Source organism: Takifugu flavidus, chromosome 11 (genome assembly GCF_003711565.1).
Source record: "Takifugu flavidus isolate HTHZ2018 chromosome 11, ASM371156v2, whole genome shotgun sequence".
NCBI classification, from domain to species: domain Eukaryota; kingdom Metazoa; phylum Chordata; class Actinopteri; order Tetraodontiformes; family Tetraodontidae; genus Takifugu; species Takifugu flavidus.
In genome coordinates this window covers 8,983,274-9,000,222 of record NC_079530.1, presented here as the reverse complement: position 1 = coordinate 9,000,222, position 16,949 = coordinate 8,983,274, and the positions used below count along the sequence as shown (strand labels likewise).

The 16,949-nt window shown below is 45.0% G+C and overlaps 1 protein-coding gene across 2 annotated transcripts; it reads left to right on the top strand.

Annotated features, from left to right (window-relative positions):
• Window positions 1-299: 299 nt before the first annotated feature.
• rin2a (Ras and Rab interactor 2a) lies at window positions 300-16,586 on the top strand. Of its 2 annotated transcripts, none has more exons than XM_057046868.1 (12): window positions 300-541; window positions 3,378-3,455; window positions 4,786-4,886; window positions 5,296-5,506; window positions 5,758-5,869; window positions 6,889-6,961; window positions 7,257-7,348; window positions 9,325-10,860; window positions 13,314-13,622; window positions 13,701-13,832; window positions 13,920-14,086; window positions 14,561-16,586. In XM_057046868.1, exons 2-12 carry the CDS (start codon window positions 3,396-3,398, stop codon window positions 14,930-14,932), a joined length of 3,165 nt encoding a protein of 1,054 aa, XP_056902848.1. In that variant the 5' UTR covers window positions 300-541; window positions 3,378-3,395; the 3' UTR covers window positions 14,933-16,586. The 2 variants fall into 2 exon arrangements, with proteins under 2 accessions (XP_056902848.1, XP_056902849.1); XM_057046869.1 differs by having other exon boundaries at window positions 3,375-3,455.
• The last annotated feature ends 363 nt before the right edge of the window (window positions 16,587-16,949 follow it).

Genomic DNA, 16,949 nt, shown 5'->3' with positions numbered 1-16,949 from the left:
GGGACGGAGAGGAAGAGGAGCAGACAGTATCAAGCAGAACGGGGTACGAACAGGCGACCGGAAAAACTGAAATTCTCCCTTTTAAAATAAAGTCATTTTCCATCAATTTCAAGATTATTAACTTGCACGATGATAGGACTACAAAATAAACAATGGCATAAATATTAGCAGAGTCAAATAATATATGAATTCAATAATGGTTTTCGTTTGCCTGTTCCTTAACAGCGCTTATACATATAATTGGTATTTTATTTTGAAGTTGAGTTAGAAGGAAGTAGCTTTGTGTGTATGACGCAGAAAAAACGCTGGGAATTCGCTTTATTCTGGAGGAGTTTCGAACTATGGGAGAAGAAACCGGCGTTGATTGTAGTCTGTGCACTGGTTTCTCCACCATCAAGTATAAGAAACTGTGTCCTGCCACGACTTTAAACATCGGAATGTTCGCCGACATGGGACAGGGATGTCTTCTTTGTTAAAAACCCCGAAAAAAACAAATCCGAGACGCAGCATTTTCTTCGACTGATTCGGTCTCGCTCTGAAGGTACGAACCTCTGAAGTTGGCTAATCTTCGTGCTTTTATACTTTACTGTCAAACTATCACAAATAATAATTTGGAAAAAACAACAACAACTTCACTGCCGTATTTTGAGTGGGAATCACCGCAGACGGGTCCGTTTTTGTTCACGTTGGCACCGTCCAGAAAGCCACAAGAATCCTGCGGGACGGGCTGTACAAGCGCCACCTGTTGAGAGACGTCAAGTGTTCTCACCGTTTTGGTGGAAAAAACCCAAAATTGGTGTGAAAACACGACCAACCTGGGCTGACATTTAGCATCCGAATCAGACTGAGTCAGACAGAATGTATAGAAGAGTTCAATGTAGACAGCACCTAGAAAGAAGTACAGAAGAAAGCAGCCTTACTAATGGAAATGGGTACTTTGACTCGAGTGTTTTATTGAATTAGTGCAAAAAAACCAATTCCGACATAAATAAAAACAACCAAATAAAGTATAACAAAAGTTATAAGCAGGTATTATGGAAAGATTGTCTTTAAATAGATTTAAATAGACTGCCAACTTTTCTTGCCACAACCTTTTTCATTAACAGTCCTCTTTTCCTTGTTACCGTTGCATACATTTCCATACATTTAGGGGATTTGCACTTAAAAATAGATAGGTTTTAAATATACTGTGCGTCATTTTCCAGAAAATGTAATTAACTTCCTAGCTGAAAGTAGTTTTGAGAAGTTGCCAAGTATTCAGAAAGTGTCTGTAGTCGCGATTTTTCTATTTAAACGAGAACCACTTTTTTGTGATGATATCTCCTGCTGAGATGCTACAAACAAGAGTGAGACACAACCAAATAACTGAATAGACCTAACAGGAAACCACTTACTAGTTAAAATCCATTGGTGATGTCATTTGTGTTCAGTCATCAGCAGGAAGGAAGGAATTGTGATGTCTGTTCCTCTAGAAGTACCGCTAACCTTAAAAAAGACCATCTTTTCATGCTTGGTTGAACTTTTCCTGTTAACAGCTCCTGTTAGGTTCAGCCTTTGAGCATCAATGGCACAACGATACTGGTCTAATGAGCTTGATAATTATAAATAAAAAAGATTTAAGCAACTCTTGGGGTACTTTTCCCCAGTAATGTCAAAAATATTGCATCTTTAGTTGGAGAAAACAAACTAAGCACTTCTGTTACTGAGTTTCTGTTACTCATTCGCTCTAAAACCCCTCTGCTTTGTCCCGGTGTCATCTTGCTGATGACTCAGGACTCAGATCTGGGTTTTCTTTGGTCCTCCAGCTCACAGTCTGGTGTGTCATCTATTGTTGGTGTGATAATTGGACTGCAACTCTGCCACAAGGCATGAGCAGGTTCCCAGGCTGCATCATTTCAATGGTGTCGTCTATCATTTCACCAAGCTCGAACAGAGCTTCATGTTTTCATCCTAGTACCAAATGAGACTCTGCTTTTCCATTCTCCTAAAACAAAATCTGCTAATGTTCTTAGTGTGAAAGTCAGACTGTAGTCTGCTGCAAAACTGAATCAGAGGTCAGGAATTCACACAGAAGCTGCGTTTAGAGTTACTGAGGTGATGGTAGTCGCAGTCACAACTGTGTGGCGGGTGTCAGTGGTATTGCCATTAAAATTGTGACTTATTCCCTGGTTTAAAAACAGGGAGATGGTGGTAGCCTACAGAAGGCAGCTTTGTGGCAGCTCTCCCACTGTCCTCCCACTGTCCCTCCATCGATGGCACTCCACTTAATAGGGTGGATAACATCAGGTACCTCAGAGTTCATCTCTCAGAGGAACTCACCTGGTCCACCTAAACACAAATCAGTGTGGAAAGACATTGGCTTTACCACCTGAGACAGCTGAGGAAGTTCAGGGTCTCTGCCAGCCTTCTACATGTGCAGTGGACAGCAATGGACAATATCATGCACATAGAAGAAAAACTGCAGCTGGTTCCCCTCATGCACACTGTCTCTGTGATTATCCTACACTGCTTGAGCCACTTTTATTCATTTTAATGTCACATCACTGTCATGAATAATTGCTGGGTCTTGTTACTTGCACTCCCCAGTTGCTTATATGTTTTTATGGCTATGCAAATTTATATACAGATAAAAAAAAGTCTAAAGTATTGTATATACAATGTCTAAAATCTAAATATGTTTTGTGTATTTTTATGTCCATTATGTATTGTTGCTTTGACATTTAGCATTTTAGTTTTGCTCCCAGTCAACATCCCACCACAGAGCGACTCGAGGCTTGTTGATGTGTAGTTGACAAGTGGAAATGTTACATGTGACACAGTTGAATGCTGAATCTGAGAAGCTCTCACACAACCAAATATATCGTTAATTTGCACCAGGCTGCAAAAAGTAGTGGCAGCGTTTTAGCTTGGTCCACATTACATGTTTCACTGCAGATGTATGTCAGATACATTCCAGTCCCACTAAATGTGGGCGATTGAGTTTCCGTTTTTCTGTTTTCATTCCATGGAAAACCAACTACACATACAAAAACCCACGCACTCATCTGTTCAGCTGCGCTACTTATTTTGAGTGGTTTAATTAAACTCCAAATACTTCTCATATTGACTCACATGTTATTACTGGGTTGCTTTGTGTCAACAGGAACCTTTGTAGGACACTGCTCCGTAAATACCAGCAGTTGTACGGCTCTGTACCATGCAGCACAGATTTGTGGATGCAAATATGAACAGTCAGTCAGGATTTAGTGGGACAGTATCAGTCAGAGTCACAATGTCTTCCTGTGCAATAACATTATTGCTCAATGGGACAGTATCATTGCTTTGAGTGATGGTGGGGAGTATGAGTGTTTCTAATCGTTTCATTTATCCTCCAGCAGCTCCTGACAGAAGACAGCATGTGCAGTCGCACCATCAGTCAACCCCCAAAGCAGGAGAGGAAAGGTAGTTTCTTTAAGGTAAGTGCTCCTGTAATCATACCTTTCTGTGACAAAGCACAAGGAGGCGGTTGCAGGGGCTGAGTTTGAGACTAATTCAGGAGAAGATTAAAGAGGAGTGGGTGGAAGAGCTGGTTTAAATTTAGCTCTGTAGTTTTTCAGTGGTTAGTGTGCTCAAATTAAAGTTTGGTCAAAAGATCTTTGTCTTCCGTGTCAGAAAGGTCAAATATAAAGAATAGGATTCTATCTAAGCCAGAAATGAAACTAAAATATTCGACGCATCAATTTATATAAATACTGCTTCCTTATCTTTGAACTCTGTGTTAATCACACTGAAAATGCACACAAGAAGATAAAAGGTTAAATGGAGGTGAAGCCAGAGCTCGACTGAACGTGGTAACGCGTCACATGTGGCGGGAGAATAAAGTAAAAAGCTGTTCTTTGCAGTTGTTTTTTAAGCATACGTTTGGGTTAGGCACTCATTTATAAAATGGGAAATCAGATGAATCAAAGTTTGTGTTTCTTTCATTTAGAGCCAGTGGGAGGTTACGCAACAGGGGATTTGCCCAACAGGACACAATTTTCAGGAAGAGAAACAAATGACGTCAAGGTCATTTTAACCAGAATTAAGATCATGTAGCTATAGGTAACTGCTAACAGTAAGCCTGCTGCTGGACTGTTAAAAGAAAAAACCTCAACTTCTGCTTATCTGGCAAATGTTTTTAATGTCTGGATGTCGCAGAGTAGCTTTGCAGCCTGTTCCTGATGAAGGTGCAGTCAAAGGAGTCTCAGTCTCTCATGTTAATATGATTTGATTTGCCTGCATTTAGTGAAGCTTGTGTTTGCGTGTTGAGAAAGGGAAGTGTCACGATTGAATCCCAGTCAGTTTGTGACGGACAGGCTTGGGCAGTTGCACTTCATAATTCTTGTTTCTGCAGAATATGCCTGAAAGCACCTGAGGTAGGTTAAACCGCAGCCAGATTGTGGATCCCAAGGAATCCTCAGTTGGTCATGGATTTTAAATGCTAGTGGTCGGTAGACATTTCTATTATAAGATGTCTTCTGTACCAGCTTTGGCCTCACATAAAAACTACAGAAGGTCCACTTAGCTTCTCTTTAGGTGTCTTTCTAAGTCTGCTGCCACAAAATAATTCTGTAAAACCGGTGGGATGTTAAAGGTTAGTGCTGGTCTTCCTTTGATCAATGTTGGATCGACTTGATGTTTTGATGACACAGAGATGAAATCATTCCTATCTCTGCCTTTATGTGATTGGTAGGAGAGGAGAAGGAGGGCGTGGTGTGAGGAGAGTAGAATAATTAAAAAGTTTGAGGTTTTGTCTCTCATTTACAGCTGATTGACTCGTTTGCCTGGGAACTTGGCACCCTAAAGAAGGAAATGGGTAAAAAATACAAACCTGTCCAAGAGGAGCACGACAAAGATGCAGCTCTGGGGTGAGCATATGTTTGTTTCTTTTAAAGCTTAACAGGGTTTCTGTTTATTCTTTACGTGTATGCATTTGGAGCTAGAGTCGAATGTCTTGCAATTTCTCTTATAACCATCAGGGGGCGTAATTTCAATGACTTCAATATTTTCTGCGGTTTGCAGTGATTGATGCTTGTATGCCCCGTTGGGTAAAACCTGGATGGTGTCTTTGAACTGGCAGTAACATAAAACCCAAGACAAAACATGACACCGCACAAAAAAAGGAAAAAAGCCCCTTTCAAATGATGAAGATTGAATCTTAAATTCATTAATTTACAGTACTCTCAATTTAACTTTAACTTGGCTATTTACTGTCAGCTTTTTTTTTTTTCAAATTGTTATTTTTTAATAGTGTAGCTGTATTTTCTCTCTCTGCAGTCTGGGTGAAGAGGTAGGCCGCCTCTTCCTGCAGGCCTCACCTCAAGCTGGGATCAGAAAAGGGTCCACGAGAGTGAGAGATTCAGGCTACGACTCGCTACATCGGAAGCTCAGTGTCCTGGACAGGCTGGTACAAACACATGCTGTGTGGCTGCAGTTGGGCCTGAGTCACCACGATGCCACACTTATACTCCAGAACCAACCTGCTGGAGTGAGTTCTTCCATTTTTCTATATCACAAAACATTTTCCTGAGTAATACAGCGCAGCGTCTCTTATGGGATGGACTGGCTACCTGTCCAGGTGTATTTCAACCTTGCCGGATGACCCTCCTCCACCCTGATTTGAATCAGCAGAAAATGGATGGATGAAGAATAATTAATGAAAACTGAAAGCGACACAAAGCAAACAGATGTCTGCGTACTTATTTCCGCCCTGATTGGCTGTCATCTTCTCATATGCAGACCTTTTTAGTGAGGAAATCAACCAGCATGCAGAAGAAGGTGATCTCTTTACGAATGGACCACAACACTGCACTTCCTGTCCAAGACTTCCCAGTCAGGGAGAACAAATACAGTAAGTATTGAGAATGTTAAAAGTCCTAATGCATGTGCACTTTATCTCTGATGTCAGCTATTTCCTTCTGTAGTGAGGTAAGCTTTTTAACTTACCTGTAAATAAGGGAAATTCCCTCAGCTTTGAATGAGCAGGTGCTCCTTTTTGAACCTGCCGTGGTAGCTGGCCAGACTGGAAATTCCAAATGCTTCCTTAGTGAGAATATCTTCTGTAGGAAAGGCCCTGCCCTCCCCAGGCATTGTCACCTCTTTTTACTTTGTCTTATTTGTATCAGAAAAGTAGGCAATTTCTCATAGTTTTTTCTCATAATTTCTCAACAAAAAACAGCGCTTCAACAACAATGAAAACCAATGACAGAGGAAACTATAGAACAATAAAAAAGTCAAGAAAAAAGTCATAGGTGGAGATCAATAAAACATATTAACATATTTACACAGCCATTCACCTACACATATGAGCCTATACATACTGTATGCACCTATGGATTTGGTGTGTTTTAATGTTACTGAGAATGTATGTCTGTGTGTAATGTGTGTATGTTTAAGTCTGCCACTTGGTATCACATTTAGTAAGACTGGGACACCGTAGCCCCACTAGGCCAATCCAGGCGTCGGGCCACATGCAGCACAGGAAGACATAACAGCCACTGACCCCCTGCAGGATAGAAGAGACATAAAGGCCAACACAAAGGACAACCACAATCCTGCCCCCAGGGCAGGACAGCAGGACCACGTTTATAAGAACTATCTCCCATAGTGAAAGAATCCATTTCTAACATATAATGGAAACATTTTGTGAAAATGTTTGAGATGTATCGATGCCTTAACTGTGAGTCCATGCCAGAACCACGTTAAACTGAGTTAAACCATCTGCATGTGCACCTCTGACCCTCCTAGGTAACCACGGACTCTTCGTTCTGTTAGAGTAATGCTAAAAGGTTTCATTTATTTAGCTTGAATAAGTTCATTTTCTGACAATAGTGTGTAACAATCTGTCTAAGTGTGTACTCCTTTGTGCAGCTTTTTCTCTGGAGGGTTCAGGCTTAAGTTTTGCCGACCTTTTCCGTCTGGTGGCTTTCTGCTGCATTAGCAGGTGAGTCCTTTGCTTGTTTCCCCCCTGAATGCCTCCACATCCTGAAAACTACTCTTTTCACAACATATTTGGAGAAGTCATACCTGAACTTATCATCCTCCCACTTTATTATGCCCTTGTGGGATGGATGAACTATTCATAGAAAAATTTGCTTCTCAGAACTATTCTTGGAAACGACTTTATTCTTGGCATGTTAAAGTTTTGCAAAAGTGTAATGAATGAATTAAGCTTGTTCAGCCCCCACCTGTTTCCCCGTCTCTGCTCCTTAAACTCTATAAACTTTTTTCCCCACCAGAGATGTGTTGCCTTTCACTCTGAAGCTTCCCGACGCCATCGCTTCTGCCAGGACATCTACTGAACTTGAGGAGGTCGCTAAACTCGGAGCAGGTTTGTTTCTTGTAGTTTTCCTGGCTGAAGATATGGTGTTTGTTGACTTGTGGCAAACCATTTGAGACATAGAATATCATGAAAATCCAGTGGACCAGATATGGACGACGCTATCGTTATGGAACAAACCACAGTTCCAGAGGGAACAGTAACGGCATGTGTAAAGTGGAAGTTTGTAGCATTCATCCAGTTTTCCTCAATGTCACATCTGTTAGTTGTAAAAATGTAACAGCCCCGATCCCCCCACTCTGGCATACCAGTGCAGCATGACTCAATCCTCAGGGGCTGTTGCCTCTTCCAGGCCCAGGTCTTCCTCTTCTTCTCACGTGAGACCTGCATTTTTACCTTCATGAGAATGGTGTGAAAAAGGATGGTGTGAAGGTGCAGAGGTGTGGTAGGAATCATTCTTCACTGCCTCCCCCCTTCCTGCAGCTATGCTGTGACAATTTTTTGCCAAACCTGCCAGATCAAAGGAGCCAGATGGCCTCGTGTAGAAAGATGACACCTCCTTTTTACATGGTCTCTGATGATGGCCAGACATTGTTGGGTGTGCTTCGTACTGTCCTTTACAAACAAAAGGGTTCCTGTTTAGTCAGGCCATACAATGAATGGGCTTGTCTGGACAGATGTACTTGACTGATGTGAACAGGTAATCTAAAAGACTTTTCTGACGCATATGCAAACATTTGTGGTCAGTAAAGATGAGAGATCACTTTTCTCAGTGTGGAATTATCTGTTGTTGTTCTTCACCTGTAACAACATATGGAAGACAGTCTTTGCAGTCAGTTTTTGCATGTGGACTCATGTAATCCTGATTTTAAAGATGGACTTTTGCATTTGTATATCATGTGTCGAGCTTTCGCCACCTCTGTACCTTATCCTGTGAAGAAGTCACCCGAATCCCTGATAGAAATGTATTTTTCACCGTTTAAAAACCGGGTCAAAGCACGTATAATAGATCACATCATTCACATTAAAGTTATTCAAGTATTCATCCTTTATTATTCAAACCAGTTCTTTTGCTCCTCTCAGGTTGCGTGTGTTGCTAAACATGCCTCCTGCTTATTAATCTGCACATGATTTAAAACAGAGTTGATAGTTGTTTTGTACAGTTATTGTGCAGCTTGGTAAATGTCACTACATTTTTACAAATGTTTTTTTATTGGAGGGTATCCCATAATAACTTAGAAGCATTTTGAAATTCAGTAAGTCATACAGCTGTGTTTTTTAAAGGACAGGTTTATGGGACGACATTCTGTCTGGTATTTGTAACTCTTACTAGTGAGATCTATTCATGTGGGTTTTAATTTCCTTATTACATTCCATCTGTGAAAGGGAAAAAACCAAAGCTCTGAATTGATGACGTACTAAACAAAGGCAGGCGGACTTGTACCAAACCTGTGTCAGTGTGTTTTGAGAGGGAAAAACAAAGAGGGACAGAGGGGGTGAGTTTAGCTGACAGGGGAGGGGATACAGGCGGAGCGTATCTGGAGAGTAGAGTCAAACCCAGACTGAGTGTGAGCTAGAAGAGTTTCAGCTTGTGCAAGTGCATCAGCCTGTTTGCGTCAGACATGGAGCGAGCGTGAGCTCAACGGATCATCTGTTTGTCGGGGTCGTTCGGGATCACAGCGAGTATTGTTCTGGAGCTGCATGAAGGAGCTGCGCTGTTTTCTGGTACTGGTCCCGATGTTGTTCCCATGAATTGTTTCATTCATCGTGGTGAAGCTCAGAGAGTCGAGGTTAAATTAATATAGCCCAGTTTTCCTTTTGTTGCTAGTTTCCTTTTTGCAGATTTAAGGTCATTAATGAGGATAAATTGTTGATTGTAGTGCTCAATATAGTAAAAGCCTGGTTTTACCCACCTACTTTACGATTTTATTAGTTGTTTATATTCTCTGTCATAAGATGTATTCAAATGTTCTGAGCTGTTTATTCACTGATAATGAAGAAGATGTTTTGGTGACTGTCTTCTGCAGGCTTCTGGAAGGCGACCCAGTGCTCAGTCACAGTAACAGAAGTAGCTGCACCTGAAAGACCACCTCCCCCCACGCAGAGACCCGTCTCCTCAGCAACCACCCACAAGTGCCCCTGGCTTCGAGTTCGCACCCCATCTGAGCTCGATTGTTGCCAGTCCAACGGAGCTCTCTGCTTCATTAACCCACTTTTCATTAAGGTGCACCAGCGCGACACCTGTGAACACACTTCCAAACCGGCTCACCTAGTCCAGGGGGAGGAGCTCCACAGAAACAACATTAAAACCAGCCATAGCGACGGTGACTCTGTGACAAGTCATTCCCAGCTCTGTAGTTCGGACCACCTCGACAGCAGTTTGCAGAGCGCAGAGCCATACAACCAAAGCAGTGAAAATAACCACGAGGGACAGAAAACCAGCACTGCAGAAGCTTGTCCACGATTACCGCCTCCTCGCCCACCGCCGCCTCGATTTCCACCACAACGCCTCGGGCGAGTTGGTCATCAGCGAAGCATGCCAGTGATGGCGTCTTGGATCAATCTCTCAAAGGAGAAGGAGAAGGAGAGGGAGAGGGACCAGGGCGGCAGCCGCCTTTCTCGCCTTGGTTCCTCGTTGAGCATCAGCCCCTCGTCCTCTCCTCCCAACAGACTGAGCCTCAGCTCGCCCATATCCATCCCCTGGCCCTCGCTGCCCATCTCTCTGCCATCGCTGTCCTCCTCCCCTCGTCGGGCCGTGGCGTCTTCCACATCCAGCCAGGAGGACGCCCAATGCCACTTGGCACTGCAGGACAGCACTATTGAGGAGGCGCTCATCAGGGCTAAGCTTTTCCATCGGGATGCCAGCACATCCCCTCCCCAGAATTCCTGTAGTCCTCCCGAATCGTCACTCAGCGCTGGCAACAAAGAAGCAGCGGAGGAACGTGTCGGCCAGCGGCTCAGTGACATGAGCATTTTAACAGATTCGTCAGACTCCCTGGATGACTCGCAGTCACCGTCTTTCTTCCTTCCTCCCCTACACGACCCCAACCCCCCCACTATGGATGACCTCGACACCCACCTCCCCCTTTCTCTGCCACCCCCCGTTCGACCATATATGACAGAGGATGATGACGACGAAGAAGAGGATGAAGACGATGCTGACTATGGCCTCAGCCTGGAGAGTGACCAGGACCAGGACCAGGACCAGGACGTGACTATGGCCCCACCGGGCCACCGCATAAAGCGCTGTCCCAGCGCAGGCGCGTTGGTCCTGCTGCGGAAAGTGAGCTTTGTCATCAACTCTCTGATAACCCCGGAGAAGAGGGCCATACACCGCGTGGTGGAGCTGTCCAGGAACAAAAGCTCCTACTTTGGCTGCCTGGTGCAAGACTATCTCAGCTACATGGACCAGGGCTCTGGCACCCAGGCCTGGCACAGCTATGCTACTGGACTGGAGCTGCTGCAGACACTGCGCCAGTTCATCACTCAGATGAAGAGCTACCTGACGCAGAGCTCGGAGCTGCAGCCCCCCATCGAGAGCCTCATTCCTGAGGAGCAGATCGGTGAGCACCAAAGCAACACAAGGAAGTTCTGCCCTGTTTAGTTGAGATTGTCTGCTGCTGCTGCACTCTGCACCGCTTTAGATATGAATTCCAACATTTCGTCACACCTTTCTGCTATATTGCGACATCTTTTACCTCACTTAGTCGTGAGGTAGTGATTATTTTTGGGAAGAACGAATGATGTATTTTACGGTGGAGATTCTGACTCACCGCGTCACAGGAACATGTGGAATGCAGATGCTGCAGATTCACTTCAACAATTTGCTCGTAACATGTGGAAAACCGTGTGGTCACGTGTTCGCAGCTGCATGCGTGCGTCTGCATTCACGTGGCGAAGCACTTCCCGTCGCACTTGTTGTGGAGTCGGTAAATGGAACCAGTGTTCCCTTTAAAAGGTTGGCAGACGTGTCATCCAGCACTAATATTTGCATTTGCCAGCGTTTGTTCTATTACTTTTTTAGATTGTGTGACAGCGGCTTTGAGAATAGAAAATCAGGAAACGTCACACACCTGCAGGGAGGTCTGCATGCCTGGCTTGAGTAATGGAGTGTAAACAGAGGTACAAAGAGGGTTTTATCCAGGGAAAGAGCCCACATGCCTCTACTGGCCTGCTGTAAATGGCTGATCTGATTTTGAAGCGAGCAGGCATTTCTGCCTGCTCAGCTGTCATCATCTGATGGGCAGGCGTTCTTAAAAGTGAATTAAAAGGGCACTTTATACACACGAGTCACGAGTTTTAAAAAGTTAAACTGCCTAAAGTGCAGAACTGAGATTCTCTCAGCTTCATTACACGAGTGAAGACACTTCAAAGCCTTTTCCGAGCAGAGTTTTGGGGGAAAGCGGAGGCCCCAATGTCTCCGTAGAGGATGGAAAGGTTATATGGGAGCGTTGCCTCCACTGTTGAGGAGCTCACATGTTTTCCATCTGTAGTTTCCAGTGTTTTTACGAAGCCCGGCGGATTTTTGTCCTTCCTTTGAGAACTGAGGTCATTACAGAATTATTCAGGTCAGACGTAAACATGAAAGGACACGTTCTGAATCAGAGAGTGCTTCTGTCCTCTGAATGGCCTGTTGTTTTTTACAACACGTGACAACATGTGTAGCTCCAGTTCTTGGAATAGTTGCCCAATATTTTGTTGTGGCAGCTTCAGAGCATGTTTTGTGTAGCGCTCAAAGGCCGGCCTGTGCAGATGCCTCCGTCCCTGCCAAGTCTTCTGTCCAATCAGAATGAGCAGTGGAGACGCGCCCCCCCTTCATCTTCAGTGTTTTAGTACTATTGAACAATCTGCTCTCATCAAACAGATTCATCAGTTAACACATGAGATATTTAAGGAAAATGAAAAACAATTAGACCCACTGCAATACTAGATGGGTCTGAACGACAGATTATTAGGAGCGTTTCTGGTGTGTGTGTGTGTGTCGGTGTGTGTGTGTATGGGACTGACAGGAGATTGTTTTTACACTTATGTTAATCAATAATTGATCCTGTTTGCTTTGTTTTGATGCTGTTGACGATGTGGGAATGCTATTTTTGTACCTCATATCAGACGTACAGATTGTAATTTTCCAGTAAGGAAGTGGAGAGGGAGGATGTTTATTTCAAAAGGAAAGCGCTTGTGTCCTTGAACATGTCATCCATCTATGAAAGCTCAAGGTTTCAAAGAGTGTCCTGGATCCTAGAACTGTTAAAAAAACAACAAGTTTTTCCTGATGTTATGTTGTGAAAGTTCTTCCTCCAACCTGGAATTTTTCATCATTCCATCAGCATGTCACTGAACAGGAAGTGCATGTTTATTTCCAACTTTTCTCTTTGGTACTCGTTAAACTTGTCTGGAGTCCTTCCCTCTGTGGCTTGTCTTTCTTCTTCGGTCAAAATAACTTCACTGAGTCTCTGAATCTGGGCTGATCAACAAACTTAGAAGCTCTCAGATCAGGTTGTTATCCCGGCAAAAATGTTGGAGAACCAGTGTGAACGCTGATGGTGCGGAATCAAAACTGTGTCTGCGAAAATCAGTGCTGACTTTACCACTCCAACGAAACACACACACACACACACACACACACACACACACACACACACACACACACACACACACACACAACTTATTCATCAGCACTGTGGTTTGACCGCACTGCGTCCATCCTGCATTATGATATCATAATTAGTCACACTGCACATGCTTGTATATAACACACACACACACACACACACACACACACACACACACACACACACACACACACCTCTGCTGGGAAACAAAATCACATATGATCCTGTTCTAGATTTATTCTAGGAAGAATGTTGGTAAAAATTAGGGTTTTTTTCCCCCCTTCAATCTCATCAAGAAGAGACGTTCAAGTTTTTTTTCTAAATGTATCTTTCAGATTACCGTACACGTGGTCGGAGACTTTTCTGCTGTGCGACGTGATCCCTCATGAGAATCTTTTCCACAGATGCAGTCCTGGAGAAGGCCATGCACAAGTGTGTCCTCAAGCCCCTGAAGGCTGTGGTCAGCACCGCCCTGCAGGAGTTCCAGGTGCGCAGCGGCGAGTGGCGTGAGCTGAAGGAGAACCTGGCCCTCGCCAAGGCCCGGCAGCCCCAGGAACTGGGCGTCACCGTGACTCTCCCCCCGCACCCCATGGCTATAGAGAAGATCAGGCAGAAGTTCCAGACCATGATCAAACTGTACTCGCCTGAGAAAAAGGTCCATATGCTCCTGAAGGTGTGCAGGCTCATTTACGCCATCATGGAGGACCATTCAGGTGTGTCTCCACGCAACAATGTGTTCCACATCACTCTTGGTTCCTGCCCTTTGTGTGAACCCCGGTCCTTCCTCTCAGGTCGCCCGTACGGTGCGGACGACTTCCTTCCGATGCTCACCTACGTGCTGGCTCAGTGTGACCTGCCCCAGCTGGACAACGAGATCCTGTACATGATGGAGCTGCTGGACCCTTCGCTGCTGCAAGGAGAAGGTTCCTCTTTCATTCATTCACAGAGAGACAGGAACCTTTCCCCCGGAGAGCCACTGTTTTGGTGACGCTCTGCCTCCTCTCGTCCAGGTGGTTACTACCTGATCAGTGTGTTTGGAGCCATGTCCCTCATCAAGAACTTCCAGGAAGATCAGGCAGCCAAAGTCCTGAGCTCTGAGACCAGGGACACGCTCCACCAGTGGCACCGCCGCCGCACCTCCACCCTGCGTGCTGCGCCCTGCATCGACGACTTCCAGGTAGAGACAGCTGCTGTTTTTAGAGCCACCTGCAGAAAAGAGGGAGTTTTGGGTTGATCAGTTTTTCTGTCTTTATTGAACAAACCTGTTTTTTGTTTGCGTCCGTTTCCGTGTCAAGTGGAGAACACACACACATGAAGATAAGCAAATCAGGCAAATCCTCACACCAATTTCGGTTGGAAATATTGAACAAATTTAGCTGTTTATTGGGACAAATGTCCTCTAAACACACCTCACTAGTAACAAACACAGGATAATGTGGCGTTTGCCATCTTTGGTCGTAATGTGTGTTCCCCGCTTACCATGGAAAAGAGCTTTTATTATGTGACCTTTCCAACAATTTAACTTTGTTAATTATTACTGATCGGTGTCGAACTTCTACAAGTCACTATCATTTTTTTTGACCCTCTGCAATTCCTTAGCTTAATGGATTTTCAGATATGCGCGTTCTAAACGTCCGTCCGTTTTCCCCAGAATTACCTGCGGGTGGCGCTGCACGAGCTGGACAGTGGCTGCACCGCCAAGACCCTGCAGGTGCGCCCCCACGCCACCGTGGACGAGGTCTGTCAGCTGTGCGCCGGCAAGTTCAGAGTGTCGAAGCCCAAAGAATACGGCCTGTTCCTGGTGATGGGGGGCACCAGCCAGCAGCTCGCCCCGGACACACACCCCCAGAAGATCAAAGCAGAACTGCACAGCCGGCCACAAGTGGACCCCTTCTACTTTGTCTACCGCCGCGCGGCCACTGTGGGGTCCTCGCCGGCGGGCCTCCTCAGCCCCGGCCTCAGCGAGCTGGCTGACCTCCACCGGGCGTCCGAGTTCCTCAACAGCGGCTCGCTGTCGGTGTGACTGCAGCGGGGTCGACCCCCGCGCCCGGACGGTGGCGGACGGCACGATGGCGTGCCAGGCCCGCCTTTAGAGAAGCGCCACTTCTGCTTTCAGATGGCACGTGTTCGACTTGTCTGACAGGAACGTACAGAGGCACAAAAAGAGGGAAGGAAGGGAGAGATGTTTTTTCCTTTCTGAAATCAGAACGCTGACGGGGAGGCTGAGGAGCGGAGCATTTAGCTGAGTGCAGAGCATTTAGCTGGGTGCGGAGCATTTAGCTGAGTGCGGAGCATTTAGCTGGGTGCGGAGCATTTAGCTGAGTGCGGAGCATTTAGCTGGGTGCAGAGCATTTAGCTGAGTGCGGAGCATTTAGCTGAGTGCGGAGCATTTAGCTGGGTGCAGAGCATTTAGCTGTGAGTGCGGAGCATTTAGCTGAGTGCAGAGCATTTAGCTGAGTGCAGAGCATTTAGCTGGGTGCGGAGCATTTAGCTGAGGTCTCCTCATGACAGTTGCAGGTCAACTGGGTTTTTATTTTATCCTTCGGTGTTTCGCTCGTGTTCGTGCTTGTGTGGACCCCTGGTGGCGCCGCTCCACAGCCTCGTTCAAACGCGTCTTCCTCTTCACCTGCCGCTTCCCACCGAGTAGATGATTCGATAGTTTCAGGAAGCTGCTGAAGGAGGAAAAACTCATTTGTTCCAGTGGATGTGGGAAGATGTGAATAGTTTGGTTGCCATCCTTGATGAATAAACTGATCTGGAGTTGAACAACCAATCAAATCCCAGGTCAAACATGCAGCTCGGTGTTTTTACTCCTGTGCTTTAGGTCGTGTATTTGCAGGCAAATCCCAACGTCATCAATGAAGGATTTAATATATTTTAGGGTCTTTCAGTTTAATATTTGAGAAATGTTTAATGTGCTGCTTGTAGTGTGTTTAGTGTTAGAAACAGGACGGTGTCCTCTGGCACTCAGTACAGATTTTTTTGTATTAACCAATTATCCTGGAGATATTAAATATGTTTAGTAACGTGCAAAATCGTAGTGGGGATGAAATTTACGGCATTAATTTGTGAGGACGACTAACTCCAGTGTTGGATTTTTATCAGTCACATTTAAATACTTGAAATATTTGCGTGTAAAGATTCTGCTACATGAGCAAATGAACAGTAACACTCCATCTGTCTCTTAGGGTGTCACACTTTCAGGGTGGGGGAGGTGGTCTTCATTTATGGTCTGTATTTAAACTGTATATATGTCATCTCTACCTGTTTATAACATGTTTGCTACTCTGAAACAGTATTTGCTACTGTGCAAGGATTTTTACTCACAGGCTTTTTTGTAGTAGACCTCATTCTGTTTGTTCCTGTTGTTGGTAATAGTTATAAAACATTACTTTGCACTTCAATGGTTAACAACTGAGACGAGCAGTGTGTGATACCGCCATCTGCTGGTACAACATGGCCTTATCTTTAAACAATGCATCAGGCAGCACATTTAACTGGTATGACATTAGGCATAAAATAAATGTAATTATAAATAATGTAAATGCATTGCTGTATGTATGCATGTAATGTATTTTACCCAGTCGCTATGGTTGGGCCCCCACACCTCTGAATATGGCTGTAAACAAGGTTTCTTGTTCAATTGGTGATTAAATTTGGAATAATGACCTGTGCAATTGTAGGTCTTTGTTTTGTTGTCCTTGTCCCTCTGGGGGGTGCTGGGGTCTATCCCAGCTGCACGTGGGTGCATGGTGCACCCTTGGGTGGGTAGCCTGCTCATATCAGGGCCTGGTGGGCAATGATGGGATGGGTTTGCCTCCTCATGCCAGGGCACCCTCCATGTTCTGATGAGATGAACCCCCAGCTCATCTCATCTCATGAGCTGGGAGTTTCTGGCATGTCCCCCAGCTACTGGGACACCTTCCATGTCTTGTCTGCACTGGGTCTGGAACCAAGGACCCTTGCTGCTGTGGCCCAGTGCTTAACAGGCTGAGCTACTGCTGCAACACTAATTTGTTATCGTCTTCTGGCGGACTGAT

Bases quoted from the DNA above. Each gene is read 5' to 3' on its own strand.
- rin2a (XM_057046868.1), top strand. From the start codon at position 3,396: ATGTGCAGTCGCACCATCAGTCAACCCCCAAAGCAGGAGAGGAAAGGT. The intron at 4,887-5,295 runs GTGAGCATATGT...CTCTCTCTGCAG, and splicing joins GACAAAGATGCAGCTCTGGG to TCTGGGTGAAGAGGTAGGCC. The intron at 14,087-14,560 runs GTAGAGACAGCT...CGTTTTCCCCAG, and splicing joins CCTGCATCGACGACTTCCAG to AATTACCTGCGGGTGGCGCT.